Source organism: Rattus norvegicus, chromosome 20 (genome assembly GCF_036323735.1).
Source record: "Rattus norvegicus strain BN/NHsdMcwi chromosome 20, GRCr8, whole genome shotgun sequence".
In the NCBI taxonomy this organism is placed as follows: Eukaryota; Metazoa; Chordata; class Mammalia; order Rodentia; family Muridae; genus Rattus; species Rattus norvegicus.
Window position 1 is genome coordinate 46,769,568 of NC_086038.1, and position 17,246 is coordinate 46,786,813.

The following is a 17,246-nucleotide window of genomic DNA, read 5'->3' on the forward strand; positions in this document are numbered from 1 at the left end:
GCTGTGGAGTAAGGCTCTCTCTCAAAAGGGGTGTGTGTGTGTGTGTGTGTGTGTGTGTGTGTGTGTGTGTGTGTGTGTGTGTTGAGGGAAGTTTTAGCTAAGCATAGTAGCACACATCTGTAACCCTGGCAGTAGGAAAGGTGAGGCAGGAGGGCCAGAGTTGAAGGCAATCTTTGGCTACACGGCATACTGAGCAAGGCCAGCCTGGGCTATTTGAAAATTCTGCCTTGTATAACAAGCATCTAAGAAATAAATAAATGAACGAAAGAAGAAATAAATTCAGATTTACAGAGTGGGTGTCAGGTGTTGGGGAACTTCCAGCTCAGGTGGTGGGGTGACTTCGTTCAACAAAGAGCAAAGGCAGGAGGAGAACAGAAAGGACCCAGCGTTTGGGATGAGGTTTTTGGAGTGGTCTCCATTGAGGACAGGCAGCATGGCACATAGGTCCTGCAGGATGATTTGTTCAGGGCACTAAGAGAGGGAACAAAAGGGACCAGAAAGGCCTGGTATTGGCAGGGTGCCTGCTCAGTCGGAGGAAAGGTTTTGGCATTGCTGACATCACCAGTCGGTGACTGTCCACTGCAGCCTCCTTACCTTTACAAAGGGAATCCAGGTGGCTCTCTTTTTCAGGGTGGTTGTGGGTCCTGACATAGTCGGGTTCTGCACTTCAGCTCTCCCGGCCTCATAGTCTGGGAATGTCCACATTCTTTGTTGCTCCATGAAGATGCTTCGGAAGTTTTGAGAAACCTAAAGGGGGTTGAGAAGAGAGGGGCAGCGAGCTACAGCCACCATGCTTCGCCGTGCCTGCTTTTCCAGAGTGCTCAGAGCAGCCGAGCTTTCGTTTCCTTCTCTCAGTGTCAATTGTAAGCATGCTTTGGGCTTCACGGACTCTAAAGCTCTCCTCCCCGGCCAGCTGGGTGCTTGCCTGCCACATAGCTCACCTCTGTGTCTAACTTGACGCTATGGTTTTTTTTTCCCTTTTTCTCTAGCTTCCTTCTTGGGCACCTGCTGAGATGTATAGATTGTCTGCTCTGGGTTTTTCTCTTCAATTTTAATAAAAAATAAAAGGAGACGGGAGAGAAGGAAGAGGAGGGGGAGGAGGGAGAAAGGGAAGAGGAGGAAAGAGGGGAGATTTGCCGCCCAAGCATGAGGACCTGAGTTTGAATCCAAACACTAATGAAAAAGACCCCAGCAATGTAACCACATCACTATTGGGTTTGGAAATAGGAGGTCACTGAGTCTTCCTGGGCACCAGCCCAGCTCCAAGTTCAGTGGGAGAGCCTGTGTGAGGAATAAGACAGGGAGAGATAGATCAGGATACCAACTTCCTCGTCTGGTCTTCCCACACGTGTCCAGGCCTGCACTGCACACAGATACATGCTCTCCACACACATGTATGTGTACACATACAAAAGAAAAAGGAGGAGAAAGCTGAAGAGGAGGAAAGAAGTGGGGCCTCAAAGGAATCTTGAATCTCAGAAAACAGCCACTAACTCATTCTCATTCTCTCTCTCTGCCTCTCCGCCTCTGTGTGCGTGTGTGTGTGTGCGTGTGTGTTTGTGTGTGTGTGTGTGTATGTGTGTTTCTCTGTTTCTCTGTGTGTGTGTCTCTGTCTCTCTCTTTCTCTTTCTGTGTGTGTGTGTTTCTCTCTCTCTTTCCGTGTCTCTCTGCCTCTCTGTCTCTCTCTGTCTCTCTGTCTCTCTCTGTCTCTCTCTGTCTCTCTCTGTCTCTCTCTCTGTCTCTCTCTCTCTCTGTCTCTCTCTCTCTCTCTTATCTTTTTACTTTTTATTTTACATGCATGTGTGTCTTGACTGTAAATCTATGCACCACTTGTGTTCAGTGCCCTGGGAGGCCAGAAGAAGGTGTCCGACCCCCTGGGCCTGGAGTTATAAATGGTTGTGAGCTGCCATGGTTCTGGCTGCTGGGAATCGGTGCTTTGGAAGAGAAGCCAGATCTCTTAACTGCTGAGCCACCTCCAGCCCTTACTGATTGTCCTTGAAATAGCCCTGGAGGGAACCTGACTCACGAAGAGCTCTTTGTTATGACAGTACTTCACATGGACATCTCTGTGTGGTGTCATTCATTATGACGGCCAGCACACCTCACCCGTACCGAGCGTCTGCGCCAAAGATCGGAAATACATGTCCACAGCCACTTGACTACATTTTGGGCTGGACTCTAAATATAAACAAGAAGTAAACTGGGAAAGTGTTCAGTTTTTCTGCCCACATGGTAAGCTGGAACTTCTGAGTGCTAAATAAACCCTGCTCTCCTCGGCCTGCCCAGAATACCACTGGCGAGAAGCTCTCAGATGCTACCCCTGAACCTAAGGACCTGCCTCCTTCCGGTCTCACGCCTTCCAGCAGAGGCGACATGGCTAACTGCCTACTTCCAGCTCCTTTCTTGTCCACTGTGTTCAGCCACAGGGGTCTGGGACAGTTACACAACGACGTGAAACATCTCAATGCCACCTAACAGGAAGGCTTGGCTATCTAACATCTCAGTACCAGCTAGTTAAAATTAAACCAGTGTGGAACCAGTGCTCTCTCTCTCGCACTAATTGCATTTCAGTCATTCCACAGCTCTGTGTGACATGTGGACACGTGGACACACCCATCGTGACACTTAGTATTTCAGCTTTGCTGACCACAACTCTTCAGGCTTGCCCCGTGGTGTGAAAGCGGCCGCCGGTATCACATTCACAAGCACGGGGAGGGCCACATGTGCAGATTTGTGTTTTCAGGGGTCACTGTGTTGTAGTCCTAACCCCCACCTCCCCTGGCGAAGGGACTAAGAGCCAGGACTTGGGGAGGTATTTGTTCTTCTGAACAGGAGTAGACCTTGAGAGGCCCTTGCCCTCTACTGAGGAAGGCACACGCGCGCGCGCACACACACACACACACACACACACACACACACACACACAGGTAACATCTGTGAACCAGAAAGCCTTCCCCATGTCTCAACCATCAAAACAGTAAGAGGCCGTTGGTGTAGCCACTTGGTTTGTAGCGTGTCGTTTCAGTAGTGGGGATGGGACCAAGACAGCTGGCTCCCAGTGGAGCTTTATTTTGGAAAAACAGGCGGTAGTCTGCAGGCTACAGTTGGCTGACTCTGACCTTGGGCATTAAAGCACCAGAAAACACACACACACACACACCACACACACACACCACACACATACACACATGTACACACACATACACACACACCACACACATACATACACACACACCACATACACATACATACACACACACCACACACATACATACACACACCACATACACATACACACACACACCACACACACACATACACAGCACATACACCATACATACACATACACACACCACACATACACCAAACACACATACCACACACACACCATAAACATATACACACACACCACACACACATACCACATACACACCATAAACACATACACATACATCACACACACATATACACACATACCACGCACACCACACACACCACACATTCATATACACACACACACCACACACATATACACACACCATACACACATACACACACATAACACACATACACACACATCCCACACACACCATACACACATACACACACCACACACACAACACATTCATATACACACACCACACAAACACACACACCACACACATATATACACACCATACACACATACACACACATAACACATACACACACACACACAAACCACAGGCACACACACATATCAAACACACACACACACACACACACACGCACACATGTACATGCATGCACTGGACTATGATTAATCATCTTGGGAACACAGCTAACATTTCTCACAGCATTGCTCTAAGAAGACCAAAGCTGGGAACTCTTGCCATGAGTTTTGTAACTAGTCTGGATGTGCTGGCTAGACACAAGCTGGTCATCAGAGAGGAGGGAGCCTCAAATGGGAAAACGCCTCTCTAAGACATTGGCTGTGGGCAAATCCATTGAGCGTTTTCCTAACTAGTGATTGTCAGGTCTAAAGCAGGCCCCCAAGACGGCAGTACTGCTGACAATGTCCTAATGGCAGTCTGGGCTCAGCTCAGGATGGACTCTGCCTGGGCCAACAGGAGGGTTGGTACCCAAGCTCGGCGTTCCTCGGGAATCTTATAAGGCACATTTCAGTTTGTCCAATATCTGCCTCCTACAGCGGACTAGCTGGCAATGAGGCACCCAGTTCCTGATTAACTCAAGCCTGTAACAGATCAAAGTTCCCATGCCAGCTTCTAGACTGTTCTGGCTCTAACTGCCCCCTACCCCCACCCCTGGGGCTGCTATCTCCTTAAAAACCTGGCAAGGGGGGCTGGGGATTTAGCTCAGTGGTAGAACGCTTACCTAGGAAGCGCAAGGCCCTGGGTTTGGTCCCCAGCTCCGAAAAAAAGAACCAAAAAAAAAAAAAAAAACCTGGCAAGGCCACCAGTTTGCCATTCTCTCTGCGCCCCTCACAATCAGAGAGTGCACTGATGGCTCAATCCCCAATAAACCTTTCTTTCTACCCATGGAGGGGTCTAGTTCAGTAGTTTCACTGCAGCCTTGCTTACAGTGAGGGCTGGTGGGTTCTCTAAGAAAGCAGGCTGAGCAAGGCACGAGGAACCAGCCAGAGAGCAGCACGCTTCCCTGGCCTCTGCCTCCAGGTTCCTGCTGTGTTGAATTTCTGCCTTGGCTTCCCTCAGCGGACTGTGATATGGAACTGTGAGTCAAATAAACTCTTTCCTCTCCTCGGTGCTTTTAGTCATGGCGTTTCCTGACAGCAATAGTGGGACCATTATAACTAGGACATGGAGCTACATAAAATACTATCAAAAGGAGGAGGAAGAGAAAGTGGTGGACGAGGAGGGGGAGGGGGAGGAGGAGGGGAAAGAGGAGAGGCAAAAGCGACACACCATTTTCCAAAAAGCCAGAGGAATGAGATCAGGCTGGGTCCAGTGAGGTTAAAGAACGTGGGTTACAGACAAAAAGCCCAGTTCTGTAAATGATGCTGGCATGAAAACAAATCTTCAAGCTCAGCACTCTATCAAGTGAACTTCTCCCCCAGCACAGGCACGGGGCGGGGCCAGGGGAGTGGCAGCCTGTAGTGGGGGTGCTGCACTCCGGTCTCAGACTTAGGGCTTGACAGCTCTCCCAGGCATGTCTGTCCAACCTTGGGTACATTTCTATCTTCTTCAGCCCATGTGCTCCTAACTTTTCTTTAAAATCTAGAGGGGGAGAAACCCAAAAGGTAAAATCCCTCTGGCTTCCTCTCATCAGAAGGTCTGTTTATTCTCCTGGGAAGGAGGCTCTTCCTAACAGGAAGATGGCTTGTTACATTGTATAATATTACTCTAGAATCTAGAATCAAGCATTGGCAGAAGAAACAAACAGCTTTGTGCCATATGTGGCTGCACACACCTAAGTAAGACATTCTGGAGGTGGGGGCGGGAGTATCAGGAGTTCGAGATTATCCACGGCTATTCCGCTACTTTGAGGCCAGCCTGTGCTACATAAGATCTTGTCTCAAAAAAACAAATGAGGAACTTTGTAGCAAATGCTAAGCCTTTCCTCTAACCCGGCGTCTTTATATCAGAGTGCTTTGTGTACCAAGGAGAAGAGCTCCATCTCTTTGGCTGAGTCCCTCAGCTTTTGCACGTCGTACGGGATGTGGAAATGTGAGAGTAGAGGCTTCAGTTGAGGTTTCAGACCATCCCTGTCTGTCATGTGCTGAGGCAAGACAAACGCAGCATCTGTTCTCCCTGGCCCTGAAAAATATCCAAAATCAAGAGCCAGACGAGTGAGGGCGAGCCCGAGAGAAGCAGATAGCCTTGGAGAGAGTTGGAAGCACGCCCTCTGCTGGTGGAGAACGTTTTGTTCTGCCTGACCCTGTGCTAGGCAAGTCTGCCCCCTTACCTGCTTGGTTTCTTGCTACCCAGCTTCCAGCCCCCACGAGCTTTCCTGGGAAGCTGCAAGTGGTCCCAGTGATCTCACAGCCCACAAGAGAAACCCACTAGAGCCCCTGGGATACTCTGTATATAATGGGAATGTCACTCAAGGGCACTCAGCAGAAACCTGATCAGGCTTCTAGGTTCTCCAGAACACAAGATAAGGGCAGAGAGACTGAAATTGATCCCGACGGCTAAGTCCTCTGGCAGCTGTGTAACACAAAACCTGAGCCAAGTCTCGGAAGTCATTTCATCTGAAAGGATTAGTATGGCGATGAGTAAACTGAGGCCTAAGGAGGTGACACGCGGGACCATAGGAGGCGTGACAGAAACAGGTGTGGAAACCAACGAGTCCATTTGCCTCTTAACCTGCTAGTTATAAAGATGAAGACAAAAACATCGAAGGTCATGACTATTGTCTTCCATCAGAAAATATTAATATCAAATTACAGCTGATTACAAAAGTATAATAACTTTTGGCATCTAGGAAGAGAGTGGTGCAAAACAGGCTAGTTAGTCTCTGTCAACTCAACACAAGCTAGAGTTATCTGAAATGAGGGAACCTCAATTGAGAAAAAAATGCCTCCATGAGATCCAGCTGTGAAACAACCTCTTATTTAGTGATTAACGGGGGAGGGTGTGGCTCATTGTGGGTGGTGCTGTCCCTGGGCTGGTGGTTCTCGGTTCTGAAAGAAAGCAGGCTGAGCAAGCCAGGGGAAGCAAGCCAGTAAGCAGCACCCCTCCATGGCTTCTGCATCAGCTCCTGCTTCTAGGATCCTGCCCTGTGTGAGTTCCTGTTCTGACTTCCTTCCCATTCTGAGCAATATGGGAGCCTTAGCCAAACAAACCCTCTCCTCCCAACTTGCTGCTATTATTATTATTATTATTATTATTATTATTATTATTATTATTATTATTTTCGGAGCTGGGGACCGAACCCAGGGCCTTGCGCTTGCTAGTCAAACGCTCTACCACTGAGCTAAATCCCCAACCCCATCTCAACTTGCTTTTCGGTCAGGGTGTTTTGTTGCAGAAATAGAAACCCTGGCTAAGTCACAGTCCACGCACAAAATCACAGCCCTCCCTTCACCCTGGTAAAGGCCAGTTCCTTACCTGAAACACTGCGACCCAGAGGACCAGGAGATACAGCGTTAAGGTTGGTGTCACAGACTTTCCCATTTTCCTCACTAAATCCCGGGACTTGCCTATCAGCCAGACTCAGCGCTTTGGAGATGGGCAAATACTGGAGGGCCTAGAGAGACGTAGCCAAGAGGGCACAGGTCAGCCCAGATTCTACAGATGCTCCAGCCTTTGGCTGTGATAGAGAAGGAGGGAGACAGGGCTAAAACTTCAGAAACCTTCCCAATGAGAGAGTCCGGAGCTGGGAGACCCAACCGCGACCAACGAAGAAGCACTTCCGCTTCCAGCCGGTCCCATGGTGGTGGCAGACTTGAGTGGAAAAGGCACGGGATGGATGAGATGCTGGGGGGTGGGGGGGGGGTGAAGAAAAAGACTCAGGTCTGAGTGGAAGACCCAGATGTAGGAGTGCATGGATATGCTATCATGTGACTGAGGAGAAAGAAGTACAGACCACAGTGTCTGACTGGCTCTGCAGGGGGAATGGAGTCGGGTGATCCCTGGGTTTCTTTGGGAGATCCTCTAACCTGACTTAGGGCATTGCCGTCGTAACTCTTCTCGCTCCGTACTGTCCCCTGACCCCTCTTTGGCAGTGCTGGGGACTGAACTCCTTCCTGGCCTTGTTCAAGCTATGGCACACATTCTATCCCTGAGCTACTAACGCTACCTTAACTGTTTACTTTACTACTTGTCATTATTTTCCAACACAAGTTCACACTGCGTGCAAGGCTAATCTTTTTTTTTTTAAGATTTATTTATTTATATATGTGAGTACACTGTCACTGTCTTCAGACACACCAGAAGAGGACATCAGATCTCATTACAGATGGTTGTGAGCCACCATGTGGTCGCTGGGATTTGAACTCAGGACCTCTGGTAGAGCAGTCAGTGCTCTTAACCTCTGAGCCATCTCTCCAGCCCGCAAGGCTAATCTTGAACTCACTGTGGAGCTCAGCTTGGCCTCAGAATCAAGAATCTCTGGACACAGCCGCTGGGATTAGATAACACTGCCATGTCCAGCCCAGCTCCTCTGTCTTACCCCATCACGTTGCAATAGAAATTTACTCACGCCCCACCTTCCAACCAGCACAGGACCTTGTAACTTTTTAGAAGAAAGAAAAAAAGAAAAAAGAAAACAAACAAAAAAACACAAACAAACAAACAAAAAAACCAACTGGAGCAAGAACTAAATGGCTACACAGCAGAATGAGAGGTTTTTCTGAAAGAGCCCAATTGACAGCGCATTGGCTGGAAAATGTTTCCCCATGTGGGGGCTCTGTGCTTCCCCTTCCCCTCCCCCAGAGGGTGTGCACTGCCACACTAAGGTTCCCTACCTGCAGGTAGTGGTGAACAGTCCCGAGGGCCTGCAGGTGGCACACTAACCACCTGGTGTAAATCGCCAGGTCCTCCGGAGTCACGAGGTCTGGAGGGTTGTTCTTTCCCACAAGGAAGTTTTCTCTAGCAACCGACAGTCTTTGTGCTCTCTGAACCGAGTCATTGAACTCCTGCATGATGTAGTCAACTTGTTTCTGTTGAAGAGAGATACAGACACACTGTGTCCAGTTGGCAAGACTTGTTCTCTGCAATGCTGTCTCCAGGGTCGAAAAAGGGACTTTTTTGCAAACCCTCCACCCCAAGCTCTTCTGCAGTTTGGATTCATTTGAGTGAGGAAGTGTCTTACTCTGCCAACTCTGAGGGACAGCAATTTAACAGTGCAGGAGGGTGTTTGGTACAAGGAGTCCACCTCTGACCTTCCTACCTTGACCAAGTCTATAAGAAAAAAAAAATGCACGTCTTCTATGTAAAAAAATCATGTCAGGGTTCATGATTCAAACTTTTTTTGGCATTGTGGCACATGCCTTTAATCTAAGCACTTGAGAACCAAAGGCAAATGGAACTATGTGAGTTTGGGCCAGCCTGGGCTACATAGTGAGTTCCTGGACAGCCTGAGCTATGTACTGAACCCCTGTCTCAACAACAACAATAACAAAAGTAGGAATCTTTGTCTTCTGTTGCTTTATGGCAGAACACGTGAGGAGGGATGTCCACTGGTTCCTTCCCAATCTTTATTTGTGCTTTTTTTTTAAAGATTTATTTATTTATTTTGTATATGAGTACACTGTAGCTATCTTCAGACACACCAGAAGAGGGCATCGGATCCTATCACAGATGGTTGTGAGCCACCATGTGGTTGCTAGGATTTGAACTCAGGACCTCTGGAAGAGCAGTCGGTGCTCTTAACCGGTGAGCCATCTCTCCAGCCCCCCCCCTTTTTTTTTGCTTTTTTTTTTTTTTTAAAGAAAAAGAAAGGCAGACTGCCACATTCGGTGCCTCAAATGGACACCCTCCTACAAACGGACCTTGAGAGCTTGTCTGGAGGTTCCAACTGGGAAGCACAGTCACTTGTGTATGCTTAACCAAACACTGGCTGTCATTTAAGAAGGCCTTCAACCCAGCAAGTAGCTTCAGGGTATGCACGTGGAGCGGTGAGGAGGACATCAGGGCCACCTCGAGCAACAACGACAGGCTTATTGACTGCGTTGTTTTATTTAGAAAATTCACATGTAAAGCAGCTGGAGACAGTGGTTCAGTGGTTACACATGACAGCTGCACTTAGAAGACCTGAGCTAGGTTTCCAGGTCTCACAGCGGGCATCTCCTAACCGCCATCTGTTAACTCCAGTTTTAGGGCATCTTCTGCCCTCTACTGGCATCCCATGAACATTGCATCCACGTGGACACGTACACATACGAGCACGATTTAAAATGAAAATGAAAAGTCTTTTTAAAAATGACATATATGTCACATTATACGTATGCACATACATATACATCATCACTATATATGTGTGTACGTATGCACATTCACAGGTAACCTCCCACAGGTTCCGCCTCCCGGCTCCCTACCTTGTAGAGAGGGTAGAGCTCCTCCATGGTCTCACTGGTTTGGCAGCGCCTCTTCCACCTCAGAATGTGCAAATGTTTACTCTGGCCCAGCTGCAGGATTCTCTCTGTGTAATACTTTACCAACAACAGAAGTAAGCCCTTACCATAGTATAATATACCACATACCACAGGCGGGAGGCCGAGTGAGCCTTAGGAACATTAACAATAGGTAAATCAAGCCGGTTGCTTTGAAAACACCTTTTCCCCTACGGGGACACCATCACATGGGGTCTGGATTAAGACACTTCGGATGTAAAGCAAGAAGACTGCGCAGATGCATCTAGTTCTCTGCAATCTGCTGCTGAATTAGCTCCTTCACCAGTTACTGGACTGTCGGCGGAGAGTTAGGAGATCAGAGGGTTAAAATCGAGCTGAAATTTTGGATTAAAGAACTGAAATTTTGGGTGGGAAAAATGCTCGATCAGTAAAACGCTTTACGGAAAAACCACAGAAACCTGGGTTTCATCTCCGGAACCTATGTTAAGAAGAAAAGAAGAGGAGAGGAGAGGAGAGCAGAGGAGAGGAGAGGAGAGGGGAGGGGAGGGGAGGGGAGGGGAGGGGAGGGGAGAGGAGAGGAGAGGAAAGGAAAGGAAAGGCAAAAGCCAAGCCAGCTGTGGTGGCACTCAGAACACCAGGGAGGCAGAGACAGGAAGGTCTCTAGGGATCCCTGGCCACTGGGCCTTCCCTGCTTGGTGAATTCCAGGTGAAAAATCCTGTCTCCAAAGAATAAAGTCAACAGCACCCGAGGAGTGACACATGAGGTTTTCCTCTAAGAAACACAAGCACACACATGTACCTGTGCATCCATGTGCACACATGTATACCTAAAGCATGTGAGTCATTACAGGTAAGATGAATGGCCCAGAGAGGTGGCCCTTTGGGTAAGGGACGTTCTCGTGCAGTTGTGATGACCCCAGTTTGATCCCTGGGACCCTCGTGAAGATGGAAAGCAGGAAGTAACCCCATCAATACTGTCCTCCAACCTCCACATGTACATCATGGAATGTTCCAGTACTCATACACAGAGTAATAAAACCATGCACAGTCAGAGAGTAATAATATAACCATGCACACACAGAGTAATAATATAACCATGCACACGCAGAGTAATAAAACCATGCACACACACAGTAATAAAACCATGCACACTCAGAGTAATAATAAAACCATGCACACCCAGAGAGTAATAATTAAGAAGTAAAAATAATAAAAGATAGTTTATAAAATCAGACTAAAAGTCCTTGCTTACAATTAAAATAAAAGCAATAGCACATTCTTATAATCCTAGCACTCCAAAGGCTGAAGCAGGAGAATTATGAGTGTGAGGGAAGTCATGCAGATGTCTTTTTTATCCGGTGATAAAAACCGATGCTGTCTGTGAAGCAATGAGTCCTGTCGCGTTCTTTCATCACAAGTAGAAAATTGGACAGAATACTTGAGGCAACTGTTTTCTGACCCTGAACAACACAGTGCCAGGGTCCTGGGAGAAGAGAACCACAGTGCCATGGTTCCCACGAGCCGAGAACCTCATTCATGCACTGACGTCCTTCACAGGACCGAGAGGAAACCGTGAGCAGAGAAGGGACCTCTGAGTTAAGGAGGGAAGACTTGAATTGTGAGGGGCAGAGTGGGGGAGTTTGTACGCTGCAGCTCAGGAGAGGAGGAAGTCAGTCAGAGGAAGGCTCTGGAGCCAGTCAGAGAAAGGCTCTGGAAACCTGCTTAGATCCCCACAGGTCGGTTGTTGAGTAAAGGAGGCAGCAGGTAAGGCTGCAGGAGGTTGTGGGTGGGACCTAAGCCCAACAACTGGAGGGTTCTTACAGGGATGCATGATGTGCAAGTTCCAGCCATCAGTGTGAAGCTTCCCCTGGATACCCGAGACATCCGGTGTCAACAGCAGGGCTTTGGTAATGAGGAGAAACTATGCCTAGAGTGAAATTATCCCGAAAGACGCTGAAGGCAAACTTTGAAAGGAGAAAGTGGATCTGTAACTTAAAAGCCTAACACTTGACAGGAAATACCACATCTACGGCATCCATTGTGAAGATTTGATTAATTTCGGCATTCATTTATAAGTGATTAGACATTCAAAGGAACAAGGAAAAGATCTGTGGACAGAAAAGAAGTTAGTGTCAAGAAGATAAGAGCTGACCGAGGTAACAAAATGAGCAAGCAAAGTCTTTAAAGGTCCTTGATGGCGCGCTCAGCACAGCCGAAGACTGAGAGTGAAATGTGTACACAGCAAAAAGAGAGTCTGGGAGTCTAAAAATAAACACAGGTTTGAAACAAACACTGAACGGCCCAGATTAGAAGCACGCCAGACTTCGCATGAGAAAAGTTGGGAAACTTAAGCTGGGACTCGTGATGGTGGCACATGCATTTAATCTCAGCACAGAGGAGACAGAGGCAGGGGATCCTTGAGTTCGAGGCCAGCCTGGTCTACAGAGCGAGTTCTAGGACAGCCAGGGCTACACAGAGAAACCCTGTCTTGAAAAACAAAACCAAACCAACAAGAACGAGAGCAACAAAATCTGGTAGCCTTGAAGAGAGCGCAATAGGAACTTCAAAGGGAGCAGATCTTGGTCTTCCTGAGGCGATATGAATGCTGTAATGATATTAATGTGAAGAGGACACAGGCAGAACAGGAGGTCTCGGTGCCGGGGACTGAACTCAGGGCTGAGTACAAGCTAAGCACGAAGTCTATCGCTGAGCTACGCTCCCAGAACCCAGGAAACTCTGAAGTAGCAATGCTTAAAAGTTTTCAAAAAAATTAGGAAACACTCTCATGTTGATTGTCCATGGTCATGAAACACACGAGGTCAGGGCAGCAAGAGGGAAGAAAAAGAAGTTTTATTAAACGAAAAGGGGGAAAGCGAACAGCAGAAGGCATTTCCTGAGAAGCAAAGGGAACAAAAGATAATGTTATTCTTACTGCCACGAAGGGCCAGACAAAGAAAGAGAAAAAAGAAAAAGAAGAACATGAGAATTAAAGGGAAAGTGAGAAAAGAAGAGATGGGGGAAGACGGCTATGAAGAGAAGGAAGAAAGCCAGGAGACCAGACAAAATATGACCCTAGATGTTGCTCGGTGGAACTTTCCGGCTTCCTAGAAGTCTGGCAGCCAACAGCCTAGATCCAGAAAGGCTTCCATAGTGGAAACCCAACTGCAGACCACCCACCAAGGGAAAGGTTCTTTAGAGGCCTAGAGTCAAGATCCAAGAAAAGCAGTGTTTTTTATTGAGAAACTGAAAACTGTCCAAGACAGCAGAGAGAGAGCCCGGCAGCCCAGGTATTGCTGCTGTCCAGGATGTGAATACTCACATAGTAGTCTAGGTATGGCTACCACAGCAACAGCCAAACTGAAGATCTCTCCCTGCTATCCAGTGGGGTGCCTGTGTGCTCTCTCACCTAAGCAGGGCTGACTCTGCTCTCCCTTTGCAGATTTGGAAAGACATGTTGGAACAAGGGTAGAGAAGGACACTCACCACCTCCCAGTCTAAGAAGTTACTTACATTTCCTGCCAGGGTTGACGGGAGCTGGGGTTTCACTAAGAACGGTCTTTCATTGCTCAGTGGACAGTTATAATAGTACACAGGTCAGAGAGAGATGCTCAGCCTGCAAAGGTGAGTGCCACCAACCCAAACACAAGGGGTCGGTTCACAGGACTGGTTTCTGTTGACACAGCGGAAATGAGAAATCTGGCCCTGGGACCAAGGCAAATAGAGAAACTGGGAGAAGTTAGAGGTTTCTTTCTGGTGAGATAATTAGTTTAGCAAAACAACCACCTTTCCAGAATCTTCTATAACCCCTGAAAAGAGACAAGGAGTTCCAGAATACTGAGAGAAGCAGACGTTTTCAGAACTGACTGCTCATTTGAGGGCCATACTTTAAAATCCTTTAAGCCTCTTTCGATGTTTGGGTTTTAAGTCTTAGCCTTTAATAGCTGAGCTATCCTTATGCCCCTCCCCCCAATTGTTTAGAGTCTTTTAAACAGTTTTTTGTTTTGTTTTGTTTTGTTTTAAATTTTTTATGTGTGTGAGTGAGTGTTTTGTCTGAATGAATGTATGTCTTTGCACCGTGGGCATGCAGCGCCTAAAGGCCAGAAGAGGGCAGCAGATCCCCAGGAACTGGAGTTACCAACAGTCATGCGCTACCCTGTGGTTGCTGGGAATTGAACCTAGGTCCCCTGTAAAAGCAGTAAAGGGTTCTTAACCACTGAGCCATTTCTCTAGCCCCTAAAATGATTCAAATCTTCAAGACATTGAGAAATTGTACTGAAAAGGCCTTCTTTACAAGTCAGAAATCAAACCGCGGGAAAGCTAACTCAGACATCCGGACAGGCCTCCAATTCTGAGCACATGACTTGGACAACTTAGAAGGGAGTGAGAAGATGACTCGAGCTAAAGGGTCGGGCTGGTGACGGCCACGCCATCTCCTGGAGTACTTGGTGCTCCCCTCCCCTTGCTGCTGTCTGTTCTGAACGACACAAGCAATGATGAGAAACACTGATGTCCTTGTTTGAAGGCCTGGACCCTAATCCAGCATTTATATGTATCAGCATCGTTACTGCTTTGATTTGGCCCTTAAGGATCTCCCACAAATACTGGGTTTTGAAAACTCAGTCCCCAGACCAGCAATGTTCAGAGGTGAGCGTTTGGCAACTGAATGGATCAATGGGGCTTTGACCTCCTCGATGGATTAATCCATATATGGGATTCACAAATTAGCGGCTTGGCAGGGAGGGCCTTTGTTCTAAAAAGTGAGCTCTCTGCTTCCCGGCAATCCAGAGGTGAACAGCTTTCTTCTGCCCTGTCTTGTCTTCCGGCCATGGTATTCTCACTCTCTACAGGCTCAGAAACAATGCAGCCAGGTGTGAACAAAAAGGAAATTGTATCTTATGCTGAATCTTCCAGGTGGCGGTCTAACTGACTGGAACCTCAATGACTGTGGAGAACCGGAATGTTGCAAAGCCTAGTTACAATTTGTCTCGAGTTATCTTTAGCTTCTACTATAGCCATTCCTTGCCCACCTCTGCTTCTGACCTTACACCTTTGTGACTGTTGGGTAAATCCTTTGGAATGTGCAAACAGATAACTAGCTTCCACCAATCATAGACTAAGAACGCCATAAGATAGCAACCGAGACCTGTAGCTGAGCTCCCCACTTACTATAGCCTGCCTACTTGAGACTTCCACCAGTTTGTTTGTTTGTTTGTTTTCTATATATGGGTATACTGTTACTGTCTTCAGACACACCAGGAGAGGTCATTGGATTCCATTTCAGATGGTTGTGAGTCACCATGTGGTTGCTGGGAATTGAACTGAGCAGTCAGTGCTCTTAACCACTGAGCCATCTCTCCAACCCCGTGACTTTTCTTTGATGTGTTACTGTGAGAACTTTATGATATCATTACCACGTTGGAACATGGAACTTGAGATAACCTGAATTTGTGCTCCTGGGCCATGGTCACACACATCTGTCTCCACAATAAATCACACCTTAATCCCTTTCAGGTGAATGTTGTGTTTTGCACAAGTGACCCTGATAGCAAGCCAAGAGACACCTTTCCTAATTTGGAAATAAACAAACAAACAGATAGATAAATAAATAAATAAATAAATAAATAAATAAATAAATAAATAAATAAATTCACAGTCCAAAAAGTTAAGTCTAACTCCAAGCAAGAGAAAAGCAAAGAAAATCTCACTGTATATCATAATGAAACACCTAAAAATTATTAAAAGCTTAAAACAGCCAAAGAACAGGAAATACATTGTGTTCAGAGATAGAATTCATTCAAGTCAAAAGAGAATAGAGTAGCATCTTTAAAATAGTGAGTGATAAAAGTTATCAGTCCAGAATTCTGTAACTAAGCAAAAAAAATAGCTTTATAAAATGTAAGAAAAATAAATTTTTATAAAATAACAAACACCATGAGAATGTGTCCCTGGCAGGCATGAACTACAAGTGACATTAAAGAAAGCTCTCCAGATGAGATGGCAATGAATATATTAAGGAAGTCCAGAGTGTTCTAGAACTTTCCCAGCCTTATCACTGTTGAGAGCTGAGACACCATAGTTCTTAGTTGCAGGATGTTCTGTACATTGTGGAGTTCAACATCATCCTTAGCCTCTGGCGACCAAACATGAGATGCTGCCAGTTGTAAATGTCCACTGCCCCCAAGAACATCTCCAGACACAAATATCTATTATCCCTACCCTTCCTCTCCCTCCATTGCCAACCCTGTCATACAAGAATGAATGAGAAGGACCAGGAAAGCGGAAGGAAGGGAGGAAGGCGGGCAGGCAGGGAAGGAAGCAGGAAGGGAGGAAGACAATTATAGGGAGAGAGAATTCTGAATGAACAGCATTTTAACTCGCAAATAGAATCTTGGCATCTTTTGTGATTAACTCGAACTACTTACTAAAGAGCTAATCTTTATGCCCGAGGGGAACAACTCAGAACAGAACTACCTTAAATGATTTAATAGAAGTGAAGAATAAAACATTTAAAAAATTTTAAGTAGCACATGATTCTGCAAAGTCGAGAAGCTATATAAAAGTTCAGGGGTGTTTCACTGTCCTGCCACCTAAACCTAGTGGTTCTTCTCTTATTCGATCGCTATTATCAAGCGTGCATACATAGTTTTAATTAATATTACATGGCAGAACATGTAATTAATATTACATGTTATGCAAAAGCATAAACATTTGATGGCAGGACAATAGTCTATCAAATAGCAGTCTACACTGGTTTGCTTTTCCCTTGTCAGTAATAAGGCTGGCTAGTTTTCTCCCTCCCTCCCTCCCTCCCTCCCTCCCTCCCTCCCTCCCTCCCTCCCTCCCTCCCTTCCTCGCTCCCTTCCTCCCTCCTTGGTCTCCATCCCTCACTCTTACAATGTCGATACAAAACTCTTTTCGTACTTTGAATTATTTTCTTAAGCGAGGCTTTCAGAAATAAACGTTTCTCCGGCCTTGAGTGGGTCTTTCTCCTTGCAGGGTAAAACACCCGCACAGGCAGTATTTAGGCGACCCGCCCCGCCGCCGCCCCTGCCACACATCCCCAACCTCCTATCCCAGCAAGTTTAAGCTGAACCTAGCTGTGAGAAGGAAATGATCTCTGATGAAAACAAAACAAAACAAAACAAAACAAAACAAAACAAAACAAAACAAAACAAAAACATTTACACTAAGTCTGCAAATTGCCCGTCTCTAG

At 46.7% G+C, this 17,246-nt stretch overlaps 1 protein-coding gene across 3 annotated transcripts in view; it reads right to left on the reverse strand.

Moving 5' to 3' along the window:
• The window catches only part of Ccdc162 (coiled-coil domain containing 162), a 192,940-nt gene that overhangs the window by 142,291 nt on the left and 33,403 nt on the right, over positions 1-17,246 (reverse strand). For all 3 annotated transcript variants that reach the window (XR_005497567.2, XR_005497568.2, XM_039099214.2), the window contains exons 5-9: positions 9,998-10,111; positions 8,426-8,620; positions 7,068-7,206; positions 5,617-5,774; positions 595-747 (exon numbers count right to left, since the gene is read on the reverse strand). Coding sequence is in view for 1 of the 3 variants with exons in the window: in XM_039099214.2 (XP_038955142.1) it covers positions 595-747; positions 5,617-5,774; positions 7,068-7,206; positions 8,426-8,620; positions 9,998-10,111 (759 nt within the window). In the remaining 2 variants the exon portion in view is untranslated. The remainder of the gene's footprint in view (positions 1-594; positions 748-5,616; positions 5,775-7,067; positions 7,207-8,425; positions 8,621-9,997; positions 10,112-17,246) is intronic.